The sequence below is a fragment of the Crinia signifera genome, chromosome 1 (assembly GCF_055691185.1).
Source record: "Crinia signifera chromosome 1, ASM5569118v1, whole genome shotgun sequence".
NCBI lineage: Eukaryota > Metazoa > Chordata > Amphibia > Anura > Myobatrachidae > Crinia > Crinia signifera.
In genome coordinates this window covers 54,180,191-54,195,201 of record NC_139217.1, presented here as the reverse complement: position 1 = coordinate 54,195,201, position 15,011 = coordinate 54,180,191, and the positions used below count along the sequence as shown (strand labels likewise).

The 15,011-nt window shown below is 44.0% G+C and overlaps 1 protein-coding gene across 6 annotated transcripts in view; it reads right to left on the bottom strand.

Moving 5' to 3' along the window:
• Window positions 1–15,011, bottom strand: part of ABLIM2 (actin binding LIM protein family member 2) — a 161,873-nt gene that overhangs the window by 17,839 nt on the left and 129,023 nt on the right. For 4 of the 6 annotated variants that reach the window (XM_083153344.1, XM_083153512.1, XM_083153428.1 and 1 more), the window contains 5 exons: window positions 13,213–13,266; window positions 5,675–5,727; window positions 3,461–3,602; window positions 3,291–3,349; window positions 2,075–2,129 (listed from right to left, as the gene is read on the bottom strand). In XM_083153344.1, the coding sequence (XP_083009470.1) occupies window positions 2,075–2,129; window positions 3,291–3,349; window positions 3,461–3,602; window positions 5,675–5,727; window positions 13,213–13,266 (363 nt within the window). The remainder of the gene's footprint in view (window positions 1–2,074; window positions 2,130–3,290; window positions 3,350–3,460; window positions 3,603–5,674; window positions 5,728–13,212; window positions 13,267–15,011) is intronic. The other 2 variants (XM_083153671.1, XM_083153747.1) reach the window with 1 other exon arrangement.

Here is a 15,011-nt window from a genome sequence, read left to right as displayed (position 1 = left end):
AGAGGGCGGAGGGCCCTGCCCGTCACAGATTACTTACATGCACTGGAATGCATTTCATTGGACAACCGATAATATATACTGTATGTAGAAACTTATTTTATGTGGTGCCAAACATTATCTACAATATCTATCAGCATATACAGTATGACAACAAACGGAGAGCAAAAAGAACAAGAAAACCATAGGAGACAAGGTCCTAACCTAAAAAAAACTAACAATCTATTTAGGCCTGTAGTTAAATAAATACACAGACAGATTAGTAGGTAGACTATACAATTAGTAGATTAGATAAAAGCTTGAGGTATGCAACTGTCAGTTAATACTGAATAGATGGCGTGCATATGTGCACGCCATCTAAACGCGAGAAGCCAACCCTGGGGCGGGTGCTCGCCCCCCGGCAGTAGCGGTAGTGCGAGCAACCCCCCCCCCCCCGGGCTGCTTACAGATTGTTCCCGGAACAAGATCTCTTTACCAATGCGCCCCTGCTTTGAAGTGATTCATAATGTAATGAACTCACACAGAACTGTACAGTGACTGCTGGCATGTGTGTAACTGGAGATCTAATTGTGGTATCAGACATATCCAGTGGTCATCCGCAGTACTTTATCCATCATTACACATAGGGGGGTTATTCTGGTTCATTCGGATGGGAATTTGCATCCTTGCGAGTGAACCAGATCCCACCTTTCGAATGGTGGTACCCCGGCCCTCCATTCTCACGGTGAGTATTTTCCCACTGGCTGCAAATGGATATTTTACATAAACATCCATTCGCACGACACTAGGAACCTCCCACATCTTTCGATGGTCACCGACCATCGAAAGATGTGGAAGGTGCACACATATGTAAGGTTGCTCTGTACGCTCAGGGTGAAATGGGTGGGCAGCTGACATCCGGTGATGTCAGCTGCCCTACCCCCCCCCCACATGTTCGTTGCAGCCACATCAGCATGGGAACGCCCAGGAAACGCTGGGACAAATGCTAATGGGCCAACCCCCCTCCCTCCGTTCGCAAGGCTGGGTGCATGCAGTTTGTTCACCATGGGTACATGCACCCAGCACATGCGCAGAAAGCATTAAGATCGGCCCCGTGTGAACGCACGCCGGCCAACAAACGGGCCTAAAAAAGGTCTATAGGGGCCAAATCGCCCTGTCCACCGATGGTGGGGGACTACGCATAGTCACTCACGCGCATGTACAAATCCCCAGAGCGAACACCTTCGGTGAGTTCTCAACTCGCCGGGGCGATCGCAAAATGATTGACAGCCAAGAGGGGGCGGTCGCTGGGGGTCCTCCCAGCGTTTCATAGGTGTGTCCAAGAAAACGGTGGGCGTGCCCATGGAAATGCTGGGCGTAACCCTGGGAACAGAGGCATGCCCATGCCTGCTTGGGGGCGGGTGGATGACCTCACATGACGTTTGGTGGAAAGCGGCCATATGAAAAATGTCTATTCTTAATTTTCATACAGAATGGAGGAAAAATCATTTGATGGTGAGTAAGCGCACACATCTGCTTCCAGCATAGCGTGGGGATTCGGGGTCGGCGTGCAATCGGCAGAACGGCATTTACCTGCTTTCTAGGCACCGAAAATATGCAGCCTGGCGAGCTGGACTAAATTACCCCCATAGTTAGCTGACCTTCAAGACATGCATATGTCTCCTAAACGCGGTCTCCTGCTAATGAGAAGTTACAGCGCCCCCTCATGGGTACAATAGTAAGTGCTGTTAGAGTATTAGAGTCAAAGGTTGAGATCTCTTGACTGCTTTATACACAGAACTCCAGCAGGTGCTGAGTCTGGAACCATAGTGATACTGGGCCAGATGCACTAAGCTTCACAAGTGATAAAATGGAGAGTGATAAACAGCCAGCCAATCAGCTCCTATCTGCCATGTCACAGACTCTGTTTGAAAAATGTCAGGCAGGAGCTGATTGGTTGGTTGTTTATCACTCTCCATTTTATCACTTTTGGAGCTTAGTGCATCTGGTAAATTGTGTGTATTTCCTGTATGTACTGTTATTCCTGCATAACCCTGCACATATACACAGAAGTAGCATGCATCGGGTGATCGCTTACCTCTCATTCCCCAGCTGGAATCATCCTCCAAATGGTACTGGCCGAAATTGGCAGCCTAAGAGAAACATAAAATATTAATATTAAGACTGATTTGCTCTAAAAAAAATTCATAATGGCCAGCGATGTGTGAACCAAGCCCCATGCATAATTATTATTAGCATTTCTGATTGTTAAAGGGTTAATGTGTCAGTATATTTTATACTATCAAGTTCAGTAAAGTTACCATTATTTCCCTTCTCTTCCTCATATTACCTTTATCTCCTTACTGATATTTGAGAATTCCCTCATAATACAATAAGTTCCGATATCTCCTAGGGTGAGACATCATTGGGGCAGGGTGTATCAGGATAAAATCATAAAAGCTTTATATATATATTAAGTATAAGTTTGATATCTTACGGCGGGTTTGCATTGTGTGATATGTGTATATTGTTGATTAATGACCCTTATTACTGTACAACACTAAGCAGAACTGAGCACATAACATACAGCATTTGTAAGTAGCCTAATGAACAAGTGTTTTACTGTATGCTGGCCCAGGACATCGGGTAGAACCTCATAGCGGGGGCCCTGTGTACATGCACTGAAAAGGCAGGCGCTGTGCTAGGGTCTACTGCACCTGCGCCATATCCCCAGGAAAGTGGAAAGTAAACTCATGACTCTACAGGATTGGAAGGTCGACGTAAGCATTAGGTCTAAAATGGGAAGGTCGACAGTTAAAAGGTTGACAGGAGTTTTTCACAGGTTTTTTTTTTCTGAGCCGACATGTGCCGACAGGCGGTATTTCATACCCTACCATCCACTACGGCGTAGTCGGAGAATATAACAGTGTGCCGAGCGCATCGAGCCATGCGAGGGGACGCAGTACACTTTGATGGTGTCCATGTCGACTGTTTTGACATTCAGGTAAAAAAAAACGTGAAAACCTCATGTTTCACCTCATTTTCACGGTCGACATTCTCATTGTCGACCTAATGTTTGTGTCGATCTTCCAACCATCTCAACTTCAGCCATGTCGACCTATTTCAAGTGTCAACCTAAACCCTGTCGACCTTTTTAGTAGTCGACCCAATGCATGTTGACCTAAATTGGGTCAATCCAGTGACCCATACCCTTAGGGATGGGCCAACACATGTTGAGAACTGACATAAAGATCTCACGCTCTATGACGGCGGCACTAAGCGGCAGGCGCGTCATTATCCCCACAATTACTCACGCGATTTAGTCCGTTTTTACCGTATCCAGGAAGCGACGCGGACTTGGAGTAAGGCAGCCCTGGGTAGCAGAACACAACGTGCGTTAGATCTCTCACTCTGTGTGTACATATAAGTATATACAGAAACACACATGCGATGATATATCACATAGAGATATGGGAGGACCCACCTGAGTAAGAACAATCTCCTGGGTTCCTCTGAGAAGGATCTCTATAGGTTCCGGAGCTTAGACAAAGGGAACGGGAGTCTACGTCTGTAGAGTTATTCTGGACATCCATCTCTCCTTTGAGAATCAGCCAGTTTGTTTTCACCTAGGAAGAGAATGAAAGTCACTAAAATCCTATGGGATCTTTTTGTGTTGTGGTTTCAACCGGAAGTATCAGGCAGGAAGTCCTGTTTCGAGTGTTAGATGTTTTTAGAAGGACTTTAATTTGCCAAAGTCAAGTATAGCGAAGTTACCCTTTAACTAAAGACTGAGGGCAGGATGTATTAATATACATCGCCGCCCTTCGCGTAACAGCTGCCGCATATGTACTAACATATGCGGCTAGCATCGGGTTGCGGTGACGGAGACCCCCGCGATACCTGTGATGTGGTCTGCGGGGGTCTCCGTCACCTCCCGGCGGCTGCCAGCATCCCCCTGCGTCTCCTCCTCCCCCCTGAAGCCGGATGTCCTCCTGGCTGTGACACCTGGGGGAGGAGGAGATCAAAGGAGGACGGGAGGGGGGGGGGGGGGCGCGCGGACGGTGCCCATAGGCTTCTATAGGGGGTGGCGATACCCTACCAGAGGGTGGCGATACCCTACAATGCGTTGACGGGGCGGCGGGGTTTTAATACATAGGGAAATGCGGTAAAACTGGTGTTTTACCGCACTTTCCCGTTAGTACATCCCGCCCTGAGCCTTGTTAAAATACCATGAGTACCTGTGTATCGGTAATGGAGAATATTTCGTTTTCTTCACAGTAAACCCATATAAAGGGGTGATTCGGAGGTGGACTCAGTTGCAATTTTTGTTGCAGCCACTTCTGTGTCTTAATGTCAATGCTACGGCTGATAGGCTCCCTACTGAAATGCCCATCGGCAGCGGCTTAAATCTGTTGATGTACGTACAAAGATGCCCTATTGGCGGACCATCATCCATTGCACTCGCCTATTGCAAGCATAAATTCTCCTCATTGGTCTCTCACGCTCCCCTCCAATTTGTTCTCAGATCTGCAGCTAGACTTATCTTCCTTTCCCGTCGCTCCACTTCTGTCAAGCCCTGCACTGGCTCCCATTCCCCAACATAATAAATACCCCTTCAAACTCGTAGCCCTTATATATAAGCATACTTGCCTACCCTCCTGGTATGGCTGGGAGGCTCTCGAAAATCAGATCCGCCTCCCGGTCCCCCTGTAAAAGTGTACAAGTCCCTTGGAATGGCAGCCACCTCCTGCAGCCCCCTCAGCAGGGGGCCCATATGGACCAGATGATTATTTGAATAGCCCCGCACCTGGCTCCACCCCCTCTTGCAGCCCACCCGCGGGCCCCACCCCCTATCTTCCTCAAAGTCAGCAACCCTGCATATAAGGCCCTTTCTACAGTAACTCCACTTTTCCAACCTCAGCTCCCTACATACTCCCTCTTCCCCTCTGTGGTCAGGCAATGACCGTCGCTTCTCCCCTGGTCACTGTATACCATGCGCATATTCAACTTTTTGCTCATACTGCCCCTTAACTGGAATGAGCTTCCTTACTCTGTTAGACTCTCCTCTGCCTGCAAAACTTCCATGGGGCACTAAAAACCCACCTGTTCATCAAACCGCCCCCTTCACATACCCTAGTACCCAGGCTGCTCTCTGTACCTGCCAACTCATGTCCGGGCCATCCCTGCAATGCAAACTTCCTGCCTTCAACTCTCCTTGGCAGCCTCACTTGGCCTTTTTATGAAGGTCTCCTAATAGTGCCGGGGGGCCCCATAGCATGTATGCATCTGAGTCATCCAATTGTAATATTACACACACCAGGAGAAGTGTACTGTAAATGCAGCAGGTGATTCTGGACGGTGAAAGGCAGATGTAATTGTGCACTTTCAGCTCTGGTCCGCCTTACATGCATGTAATGGGAATTCCCCATGTCTGTAAACATGGCTGCATGCACAGATGCCTCTCACATAAGAGGCCATACTTGGTGGGAGAAACTGCTCTTGCCATAGATGCGCCAATGTCTGTGTATTACTGTGTGTACAGACGCTGACAGTTGGCGCCTCAGTCCTTGCACGTTCAGATGGGAAGATATACGTAGCAGCATTTGCATACAGTGGCGGATTGGCAATAGATGCCCCCGCTTCTACGTCCACCCCACAATCAGTCCTGACACCTGTCCAAGCAGATCTACACATTTACCTTCCTGCTTTCTGGATCTAAGTTGAGTTCCTCACCCACCGACCTCCGAGATGCTGGAACAGATAGAGAAGGATGATCAGTTAATGAGACGGAACACTAGGATTTCTATACAGGGTCCGCAATCTCCGTCTATGTATCCTGAGGGTCATGTGCAAACAGAAAACTGGTTAGTAGAGCACAGATCAGCATAATAACATCTGAATCGGTGCTGATCACATATTGGGTATTTGGGATAACAGGACTTGTCTGCTTGCAGCAATAGCGATACTAGTACAGCAGTAACCTACAGTACATGCTTGTCTAAGCAGATATGCAGAGGAAGAGGACAGGCAGCCAAGTTACTATACAGTATGTATCTACTACTAAGCACAAACAGAGAGGGATGACGAGGATTCATGTAGAAAATCAGCTGATGTTACATGTTCCCAAGACTGAAGTTCACTATTCGAGACACAGGGTTTATATCTGGAGATCCCGAAAGCTGACACGGTTAGATCACTTTTTTTTTTTTATTATTGAAATCCCTGCAATAACAGGATGATTTTCCAATAACAGGATTCTTTGTGCCAAAATTAGCTCCTGCCCCTTCTATGTGTCTGATGGAGATTTTAAATGACCTGCACCTAGTGGGGTTTATTAACCAAGATGGGAGTTCTACTAAAGATGGGATGTTGCTATGGGTAACCAATTCTATCACCCCCTTTGCACCTGTGTGCTCCCATTGGCAGCTATTCAATTGTTCAGGTTCACTAAACATTTCTAGTGGTGGCTCCTACCTGTAATTAATACAGGGGCTGCCCCTGCCTGGTTCGCCCCTGCTGCCGCCGATGCCTGGATCACGGTACCTGCCTAATACAGCTGACAGGTGCCGGGACACGCACATTTGCAGTCTCCACTACGCAAACACTCAGCTTCAATGGTCTACATCGACTGCAGCCCATAGAAGCCAAATTGGGTTACATGGCAAGACAGGGAGTGGCTTCCTACTGGGAACCAACTCTCTGCATAACGCAGCTTGGACTGTCAGTCCTGGAGGGAGGGAACACCTCCCAATGGTACTGCCTGTGGAGTTTGTGCCAGTCACAGTGAAGTTTCAGTGCAGTCTCATGGACTGCATCTGGCTCACTTCCGCAGTGGTGGATGTTACTGGGGGGCTGCAGTCCTGCAGCCCATAGGCAAGATCTGTCATTGATCATTTCTATTTGTCGTCTTCTAAGATAGCAAAAAGAGGTGTGCAAAAAGTATGGGGGCCCAAATGGGACATTTCAGACGGGTTTTACTAATCCCGGCACTCCGGAGAACGATCAGAGCAATAAAACAATGGACATCCAAACAATTGCATATGTCTAAATTGAAGGGGGAAATGCAATTATTAACAATTGAATCACCCCCTGAGTTTTCTCAGCCCCTCTCTTCTTCACTGCAACAGACCTTGGAAGACAGCCAAGACCACTGCATGTATGGCCCGATTGCTCTTTTTGCCAATCGTGGTCTCCAATGATCGCTGATTTGTCATTTGACCCGACCCAGTCATCTGCAAAATGGGGAGTTGACATGATAGTTCCCTGATGTATGAGCCCCATTCAATCTTTTGCTTTGCTGCAACAATGTTGCAGTGTTGACAGGTATTTCTACTTAATTATTAATAGGCCTGAAACACATTGCTTGGATTTCTCTACTGTAAATGGGATACATGCGGATGACCAGCATAGGCATGCCAGCATTCAGTACACTGACGCTGGTATTCCGATGGAGGAAATCAAGACAAGGGTCAGATAAGTATTCTTACCTTCTCCATGCCCCCCTCCGTAATGCCATCTCTACTCATGCATGTCCATGTAATACTAAATAATATTAATATATATATATATATATAACTTTGTCCTTGTTGCAGGAACAGAAGGTCATATATGTGTATCATCCGCATACACTGGAAGACTGTCAAGAATATGATGCTAGATGACTAACGCATGAAATTCACAGAGTGTGCGTCTCTCATTGTTCTCGGTTACTGTATGTATGCAGGCTGGTGATTCAGAAGTACCTGCTCGTTCTACACTTTGGGATAACTAGAAGCAGATTCCACCGGCAAACTCCCACACTGCTCAGCATTACTGTCATACAGACCACAGCAGGATTAATATTCTCCATAACCAGCCTGCAACCATCCTGCAATGCATAAACATCACACTTTGCAAACCTTAAACATAAATTTCTACTTTGGTAATGTGGCGTTCTTACCGGAACCACTACCATGAAGGACAGGACAGGAGAGTGGACATAGCAGCTGGTTGAAGCTCTGTATTTGGCAATCTCATTTGATCCTTCTAAATCACTTAATTGTAACCTATTTACCCAAGCTCTTATTTTATACAGTATTTTAAGAAACGGACTTTCACCATGTAAACTTTTTTAAACTATCACAGTGATTGTCATTCCTTTGACCAAAGCCAAAACGCTTAATGGTGACGTACACAGTAGCCTGCAAGATTGGTTTGCACCAACATAGGTAACGGGAATACTAGGTACAGCCGGGTGCCGGACAGTTTCCTGACAGTTGGGATCCCAACAGTCATTACCCCGACGTCGGGATCCCGACAGTCAAAACCCTGACACTCGGGGTCCCGACGGCCACCGGCTATTCTCACTCGTGGGGGTCCATGACCCCCATAGAGGGAGAATAGAATAGGCGGAGAGCGTATCGAGCCACCGTGCCCGCAGCCTGGCGAGCGCAGCGAGCCCGCAAGGGACTTTGTTGCGCTCGCCCCGCTGTCTGAGTCCGGCCAGTCGGGATCCCGACGTCGGGCTAATGACTGCCGGGATCCAGACTGTCGGGACCATATACCACACCCGATACAGACAGTGTTCAATCAATGAAAGAATATTAGTGATGTCACTAAAATCTTGTACACGGTAATGCTCAAATTTGCCATTTGAGATTTTTGATGCATAAACTACAGTACTTTGGTTACAAACAAAACTACTGGGTTCGAACCCAACCAGAACCTTGTTTTTTTTCTTTTTCCTCCGGTACCCTCCAATTGGAGACTAAATCAAAGGGGCTGTCGTTTTATGGAAATTTTAACTCCCACCATTCAATAAAACCGATCCTCATATTGGATTTCTTCTATTGTAAGCATATTTTGGTTTGTGTGTTTATGGTAGATCTATTTTGGTTCAGGATCCTCATTGTTTGAGCAACTTTCGTATTCAATATCATATATTGGTCTTGGTGAGACCTTTTTGCTCTTCCTTTGGGCTGCCAGTAACCAATTCATTGCACAAATACATAATTGTTTGTTTGTTAAGTGTTCCTGCAATGGAGCACAGCTAAAAACTGATCAGCTGATTCCAGCCCATCGCTATTTTGCATTTATAGCAATAGTGTTAGTGTAGACCAGTGGTAGCCAACTCCAGTCCTCAAGAGCTACTGTACCAACAGTTCACGTTTTCTAGATCACCTGGCTGGGGCACAGGAGCACTCATTACTGACTGACACATTATAAATGATCCACAGGTGGAGCTAATTACTTCACTTATGATTCTGTGAGGAGACCTGGAAAACGCTAACTGTTGGTAGCTCTCGAGGACTGGAGTTGGCTACCCCTGGTGTAGACAATGATGCCAATCTCCTCAATTTCTGAAAGCTCTTCTGGACACCCAGAGAAAGAGACCAGACTCCTGGATCCTGTCCACTGCATTGGGAAGTGGGAGGGATCCAGCAGTCTGGATTACCCTCCTCGGAGGATGGCTCTCTGAAATACCAGATAATCATGGAGAGTAGGCAATCTAAGGCACTAATGTTCCCCCTAACACATACTGAATATATCCATGCTAGGGATCCTGCACGGCCACCATCTGCAGTATAGCGGATATACACTGTATAGCAGTATAGTTATAACTTAGTAAAATGTTGGCAAACGTGACTTTGATGGGCTTGCTCATCTCTCTTCACCCCATTTATCAACAGGAGTAAAGAGCGATATTATGCAGGACACAGGACTGTTGCAGTAGTAATGGAGAACTGTGAATGAACAGGCCTGTTCTGCAGGGTGCAATATCTATGTATAATAATAAATGACTGCGCAGATAGCAGGGAGTTTGCTGCCAGCTGCTGGGAATCCACCTCTGCCATGGGGGCGTCCTTCTGCAGCAACAGCCAAAGCTGTGAAATACGTCATCATTACATAACCTGCTTTTCATTCTCTCAAAAACTTGGACTAAGATGGAAAAAAAAAAAATTGTAACGTAGGATTAAAAGGTACAAGCAGAGCTGAATGTGGTCCTGGAGAGGTGGTGGGACTCATTTCCATTGACCCCCCCCACCCCCGGCCAGTGCCAGGGAGTCTGGCACCCCCTGCAAACTATAAATTTGTGCTCTACCTCCCATAAAGGGACAGTGGTCGCACAAGGAAGGGCTGTAGTCACACATTAGTTACTCCATTTAAAATTACGCCACACAGTAGCACACTCACATACACAGTAAACCGCATGTAATGCCCCTGATCCATATTACATCACATAGTAGTGCCCCTTATTTAAATTACGCTACACTGTAGTGCACCTTATACACATACTGTAATGTGCAGAGTAGTGCTGTCCCATCATTCCCCTCACCCTGTCTTCAGCATGCGCAGAGCCTGCTCCCTGGCCCTTCTTCACTTCAGTGGCAGTGAAGGCTGCTGGGACAATCATTTCTGTTGGAATGACTGTCCAGTGCTGTGGTGGAACTCAGTTCCCCTACCTATTAGCATATTTTCCTTCCTGTTCCCTAGATTTGAATACTACTACTAGTGCACTACTACTACTCATAATAGTAATAATAATAATAATAATAATAATAATAATAATAATAATAACAACAACAACAACATCATCATAATAATTGGAATATATCAGTATTATTGTGTAAGTCAATGGAAAGATTCAAACACAAAAACTGTGACATTCAGTATATTCAAAGTAGCCACACCATGCAAGTGTCCTAGGTGTGTGTGCAACCTAGATTAGGAACACTGCTTAAATTAATGAAGGACTAACAAGATGATATCCGGACTGATCATAGACTGACTCATGATAGACAGTCATAAGGTCGGCCACTAATGGTCGACAGTCAAAAGGTCGATAGGGTCAAAAGGTCATACCATAACCCTTATTTAAGCCCGGATTATTGCAGTTTAAAAAAAAAAAGCGGGAAAAGCACAGAGCCTGGACCGGAGGAAATGAGTCAAGATTGAAAGAATGGTGTCCTGTGGCAGCCATAAGATTGCTTGGTAATTACACCTAATCTTTTTTTCATTTTTTTTGTGTTTTTTTAATTAATGGGAATCTGGGCTTAAATAATTCACTTTGTCAGGGGTGGTGAAGGGTACTCAGTGCTTAGCAGCATTACTTGCTATGAGGAAAGATACACCATCATACACAAGACTGAAATTTGGCACCAGAGATGGAAGAGATTGGCTGAATCTGATTCGTTGTTATAATTAGAAAGCTGGTAATTTGTGGGGATGTGCAGTATTTATATAAAGACCAATTATTGCAGTGGAAATTTTTTTTTATTCTTCTTGCCAGAAGCTTGTTTAAAACGACAACTTTTTGAAAACGTAGCCATCCAACTGCCAACTATTAAATACAAATGTTCCAAAAAATGCATTCTAAATTCTCACCGGCAGAGGGCAGCAAAATATTTCCGTTTGTAAATACAGTTTCTCTTCGATTTCCAATGAAATGTCTTAACTGGTTTTCTTGGAAATGGGTTGTTTTGTGGGAGCCGGCTTTAGATCGATATACAAAGTAGGCGCCTTCATTATTAATGTATTTCAGCAGGCTGTCGTTATTAACCAAACTGATTATTTGGAAATCTAAACCAGCATAACCAATGGGACATGTCATTGTTCTTAATAAGCTAATAGGGTTTAATTGTTTTGTAGATTGATTAATAAGTCATTTAGAAACAAATCCAGATTTTGCGATAACGGCGACGAACTCGGACCTGTGCGAAGAGGTCTGAATCAGCTCTAAAGTACCTTTATGATTAGCATGAATGCTGGAAACGTATCTTACAGCTGTGCTCATGGATTCCCTCGTTATCCACAATGCAAACTGCCACGAGTATTTTCTATACCATTATTGGTCAACTGAAACTGCAAATATGGTCACATTCATGAAAACATCAATAAAGTCCATGGGCCAGAGTTATCCTTGGGTGCCAGTCCATTGAGGCACAATAACTCACACCTGTGCTAGGAGAGGAGGTCAGCGGGATTCATGTTCTATACAGTAAACACATGCAGATGCATTTTAATCACAACCCATGCGGATGTTTGCGACCTACAGGCAACAGTTTATGCACGTCCGCCTGTGTGGTCACCCACCTGTATGACGTCTTTCCCGCTCTGTCTTCATAAGTCACTTACAAATCTGTAGACACCAGTATAGCATGCCCCCACACAAGCACAGTACTCAAGTATACCACTGGGTAAATAGCACCAGCAGAGCCTCTGTTTATCCCCATGCCAAGCTTCTTACCCTGACCACAGGAAAATGGCATCTTCATCATTTTACTGAAGAAACTTCTGACCCTGACCACGAGAAAATGTCGTCTGCAACATTTTAATGTAGATAGTTCTGACCCTGACTACAACAAAATGGCATCTGCCTCATTTTATTGTAGTTACTTCTGACCGACCACAAGAAAATGGCACCTGCCTCATTTTATTGTAGTTTCTTCTGACTGACCACAAGACAATGGCATCTGTTTCATTTTATTGTAGCTACTTGTGACACATGTATTTCATGGCTGTCTATATAGAAAACATACACAGCACAACAAAGATCTTTGCGGCGCTGTACTCGCGCTGTGTTCCATTTAGAGCTCTGGCTACTAGCATATTCCGCTCGTATGGTGGTGCCCATAGAAACAAGCCATTTGTGATTTATTTTCATTGAATAAAAAGATCACCACAAGTTGGCTGACATTGGTCTTAGCCCATTTCCACTTTATGAGTAAATACCAATCTTTTTTTTTTTTTAAGAAAAACACCCCACGGTCACATAATTGAACCACATAAAAAACTTCCACTGATGAATTTGAATGTTAGAAACCACTACAAGTTACTGTACAATAAGCTGTACAAAAGCTGGGTACAGACTGTCCAATCAGAATGACAGAATGGGCCACATCATCCGGTATGTACCCGCTGTGTCGCTGACTTTGCACGCTCCCCCGCATTGTCAGCGAAGGTCTCCAATGGCTTAGCATGACCGTTACCAGCGCTCCACCGCTTACGGCATCGGCAAGTGTGTATGCACTTGCAAACGCCAAATCCCACCGCACGAAATGCAGATTTGGATTAGCATCACTGCCACTATCCGCATCACTGCCACTTTTCCTTTTTTGTTCTAACTTTCCCTTTTGTGGAGTTCCCCGTACCTATGCTGTGGTGAACAAGGTTGATGGCGGATTAATAAATCACAGTAAAATGAATTAGTCGTCATGCGAAAGGAAAAAGTTGCAGCAAGCAGAAAGCAGACTGTACCATGCTGTTTGTAGATAGGGGGTTTCCTATAGATGTTATCTTTAACTCCAGTGTCTACAGAAAAGAAAGGGAAAGAATAAAAGAATGAGAAAATACAGCCTGCAAATAAAGTTTTTTTTTTCAACTGCGCAAAAGAAAGAGTGAAATCTGCGCTGTATGCTACACCTCATATTAAGGTATTCCCCCATCACCTGCACACGGAGAAGGAAGCCATTTTGTGGCCTAACCCCAAATTCACCAGAATGCAGTATATCGCTTCACTGGGAATCTGTATTTTTGTGCCTCATATTACTTTGTACTTTGTAAATGTCACTGGTTCTCAGCAAATCAGTAGGCTGCATTCTCATGAAGGTGACTCAGTCACAAAATGGCTGCCTGCACTGTGGGTAGGCACCATAGATGCTATAGAAATGTTAGTATATGAAGCAAGCAGGAGAAGTCAGAATAGCAAAGTAACAAAAAATTGTTAAAAGAAAACAGGAAAAAGAAGTTTTAATATGTTGGGTAATATTAAATAGAATTAAACTAATAAATACATTCATTTTATGTGTGTCATTTTCCATTGAATAGGCTATATAGCTAATTAAACACTTCTCAAAGCTATCATAACAGTAACGAGATTTAGTAGCAGAGCAACTCAAACTGCTGTGTAGTAGCTGCATTATATGTAACTACCAACATAGTAAACAGACTTTGATAAATGTTTTGGTTTAAATTGGCAAAACTGATCTGGAACTTTTAAACCAATTGTGCCTGAAATGCAGAAATCTTCCAAAGTTTCAATTTTTGTGGCATAAAATGTATTGAATAACATAAGTAGCAACAATGCATTTGTAAAGTGTGAAAACAATCCCTATTGTAAAGTCTATACAAATAAAGATTTAAAATGGGGGGGGTGAATTCAATTAGGTGTAACTTTGAAAAAACACATTTTTTCCTGTAAATTCGCACACTTTGCCTTAAAAAAAAAAAAAAAAAAGTAGAATAATTTAAAAAGCTTAACAAGCTTTAATGAAAAAAGGCGGAAAACGGTTATCTGAGGGTAATTTGAAGCCACTTTCTTTTTTTTTATAAATCTAAAAATATGATGTTTTTCATTTAAATAAATAAACCTAAAGTGACGAAAAAAAATTCATTTTGGGCTATTTTGAGGCCACATTTTTCACCACAAAAATAACATGTAATTACTGGCACAAATAAGCTAATTGAAAACTTCTAAATGCTTACAGTAATTAGTCATTAGGTTCAGGTTCAAGGGGTTCAGAAAAAAAAAGTCCCCACATTTTGTCCTTAAAATAAAGATTTTGTCTACCTTTTCACCTGCTTAGTGTGGTGTGGATAAAAAGAGGTAAATTTACATTGAAAAAAGGATTGCAAGTTTGGAATTGAATTGCAAATTCAAATTCACTTCGCCACACCAAAGTTGCACCTAATTAAATTCCCCCTATCTCTATTGCATGTGCTGTGAAAGTTAATAATATATAGAGATACATAAATAGTGGATTTTATAAATCCTCTCCTCATGTGCACCAGGAGGCCATTTGGTTGAAGTAAAATGTATACTTATTGATAAAATAACAACATTCATCCTATAGCAGAGGTGTGGCCTAGTTGGTCTCCATTTTTCAAAAGGAATGTTGTGATTTTTATATCAATTTATTTTACAAGGTGGTGGTAGTGGTGGTGGAGTGGGTTACTAGAGAGTGGACAATAGGACAAGTGAAGAAGTTGCCCATACCAGCCAATCAAATTCTAGGCAAGATTTATCAAAGCACATTCTATAAAAATGATGGGTAGAT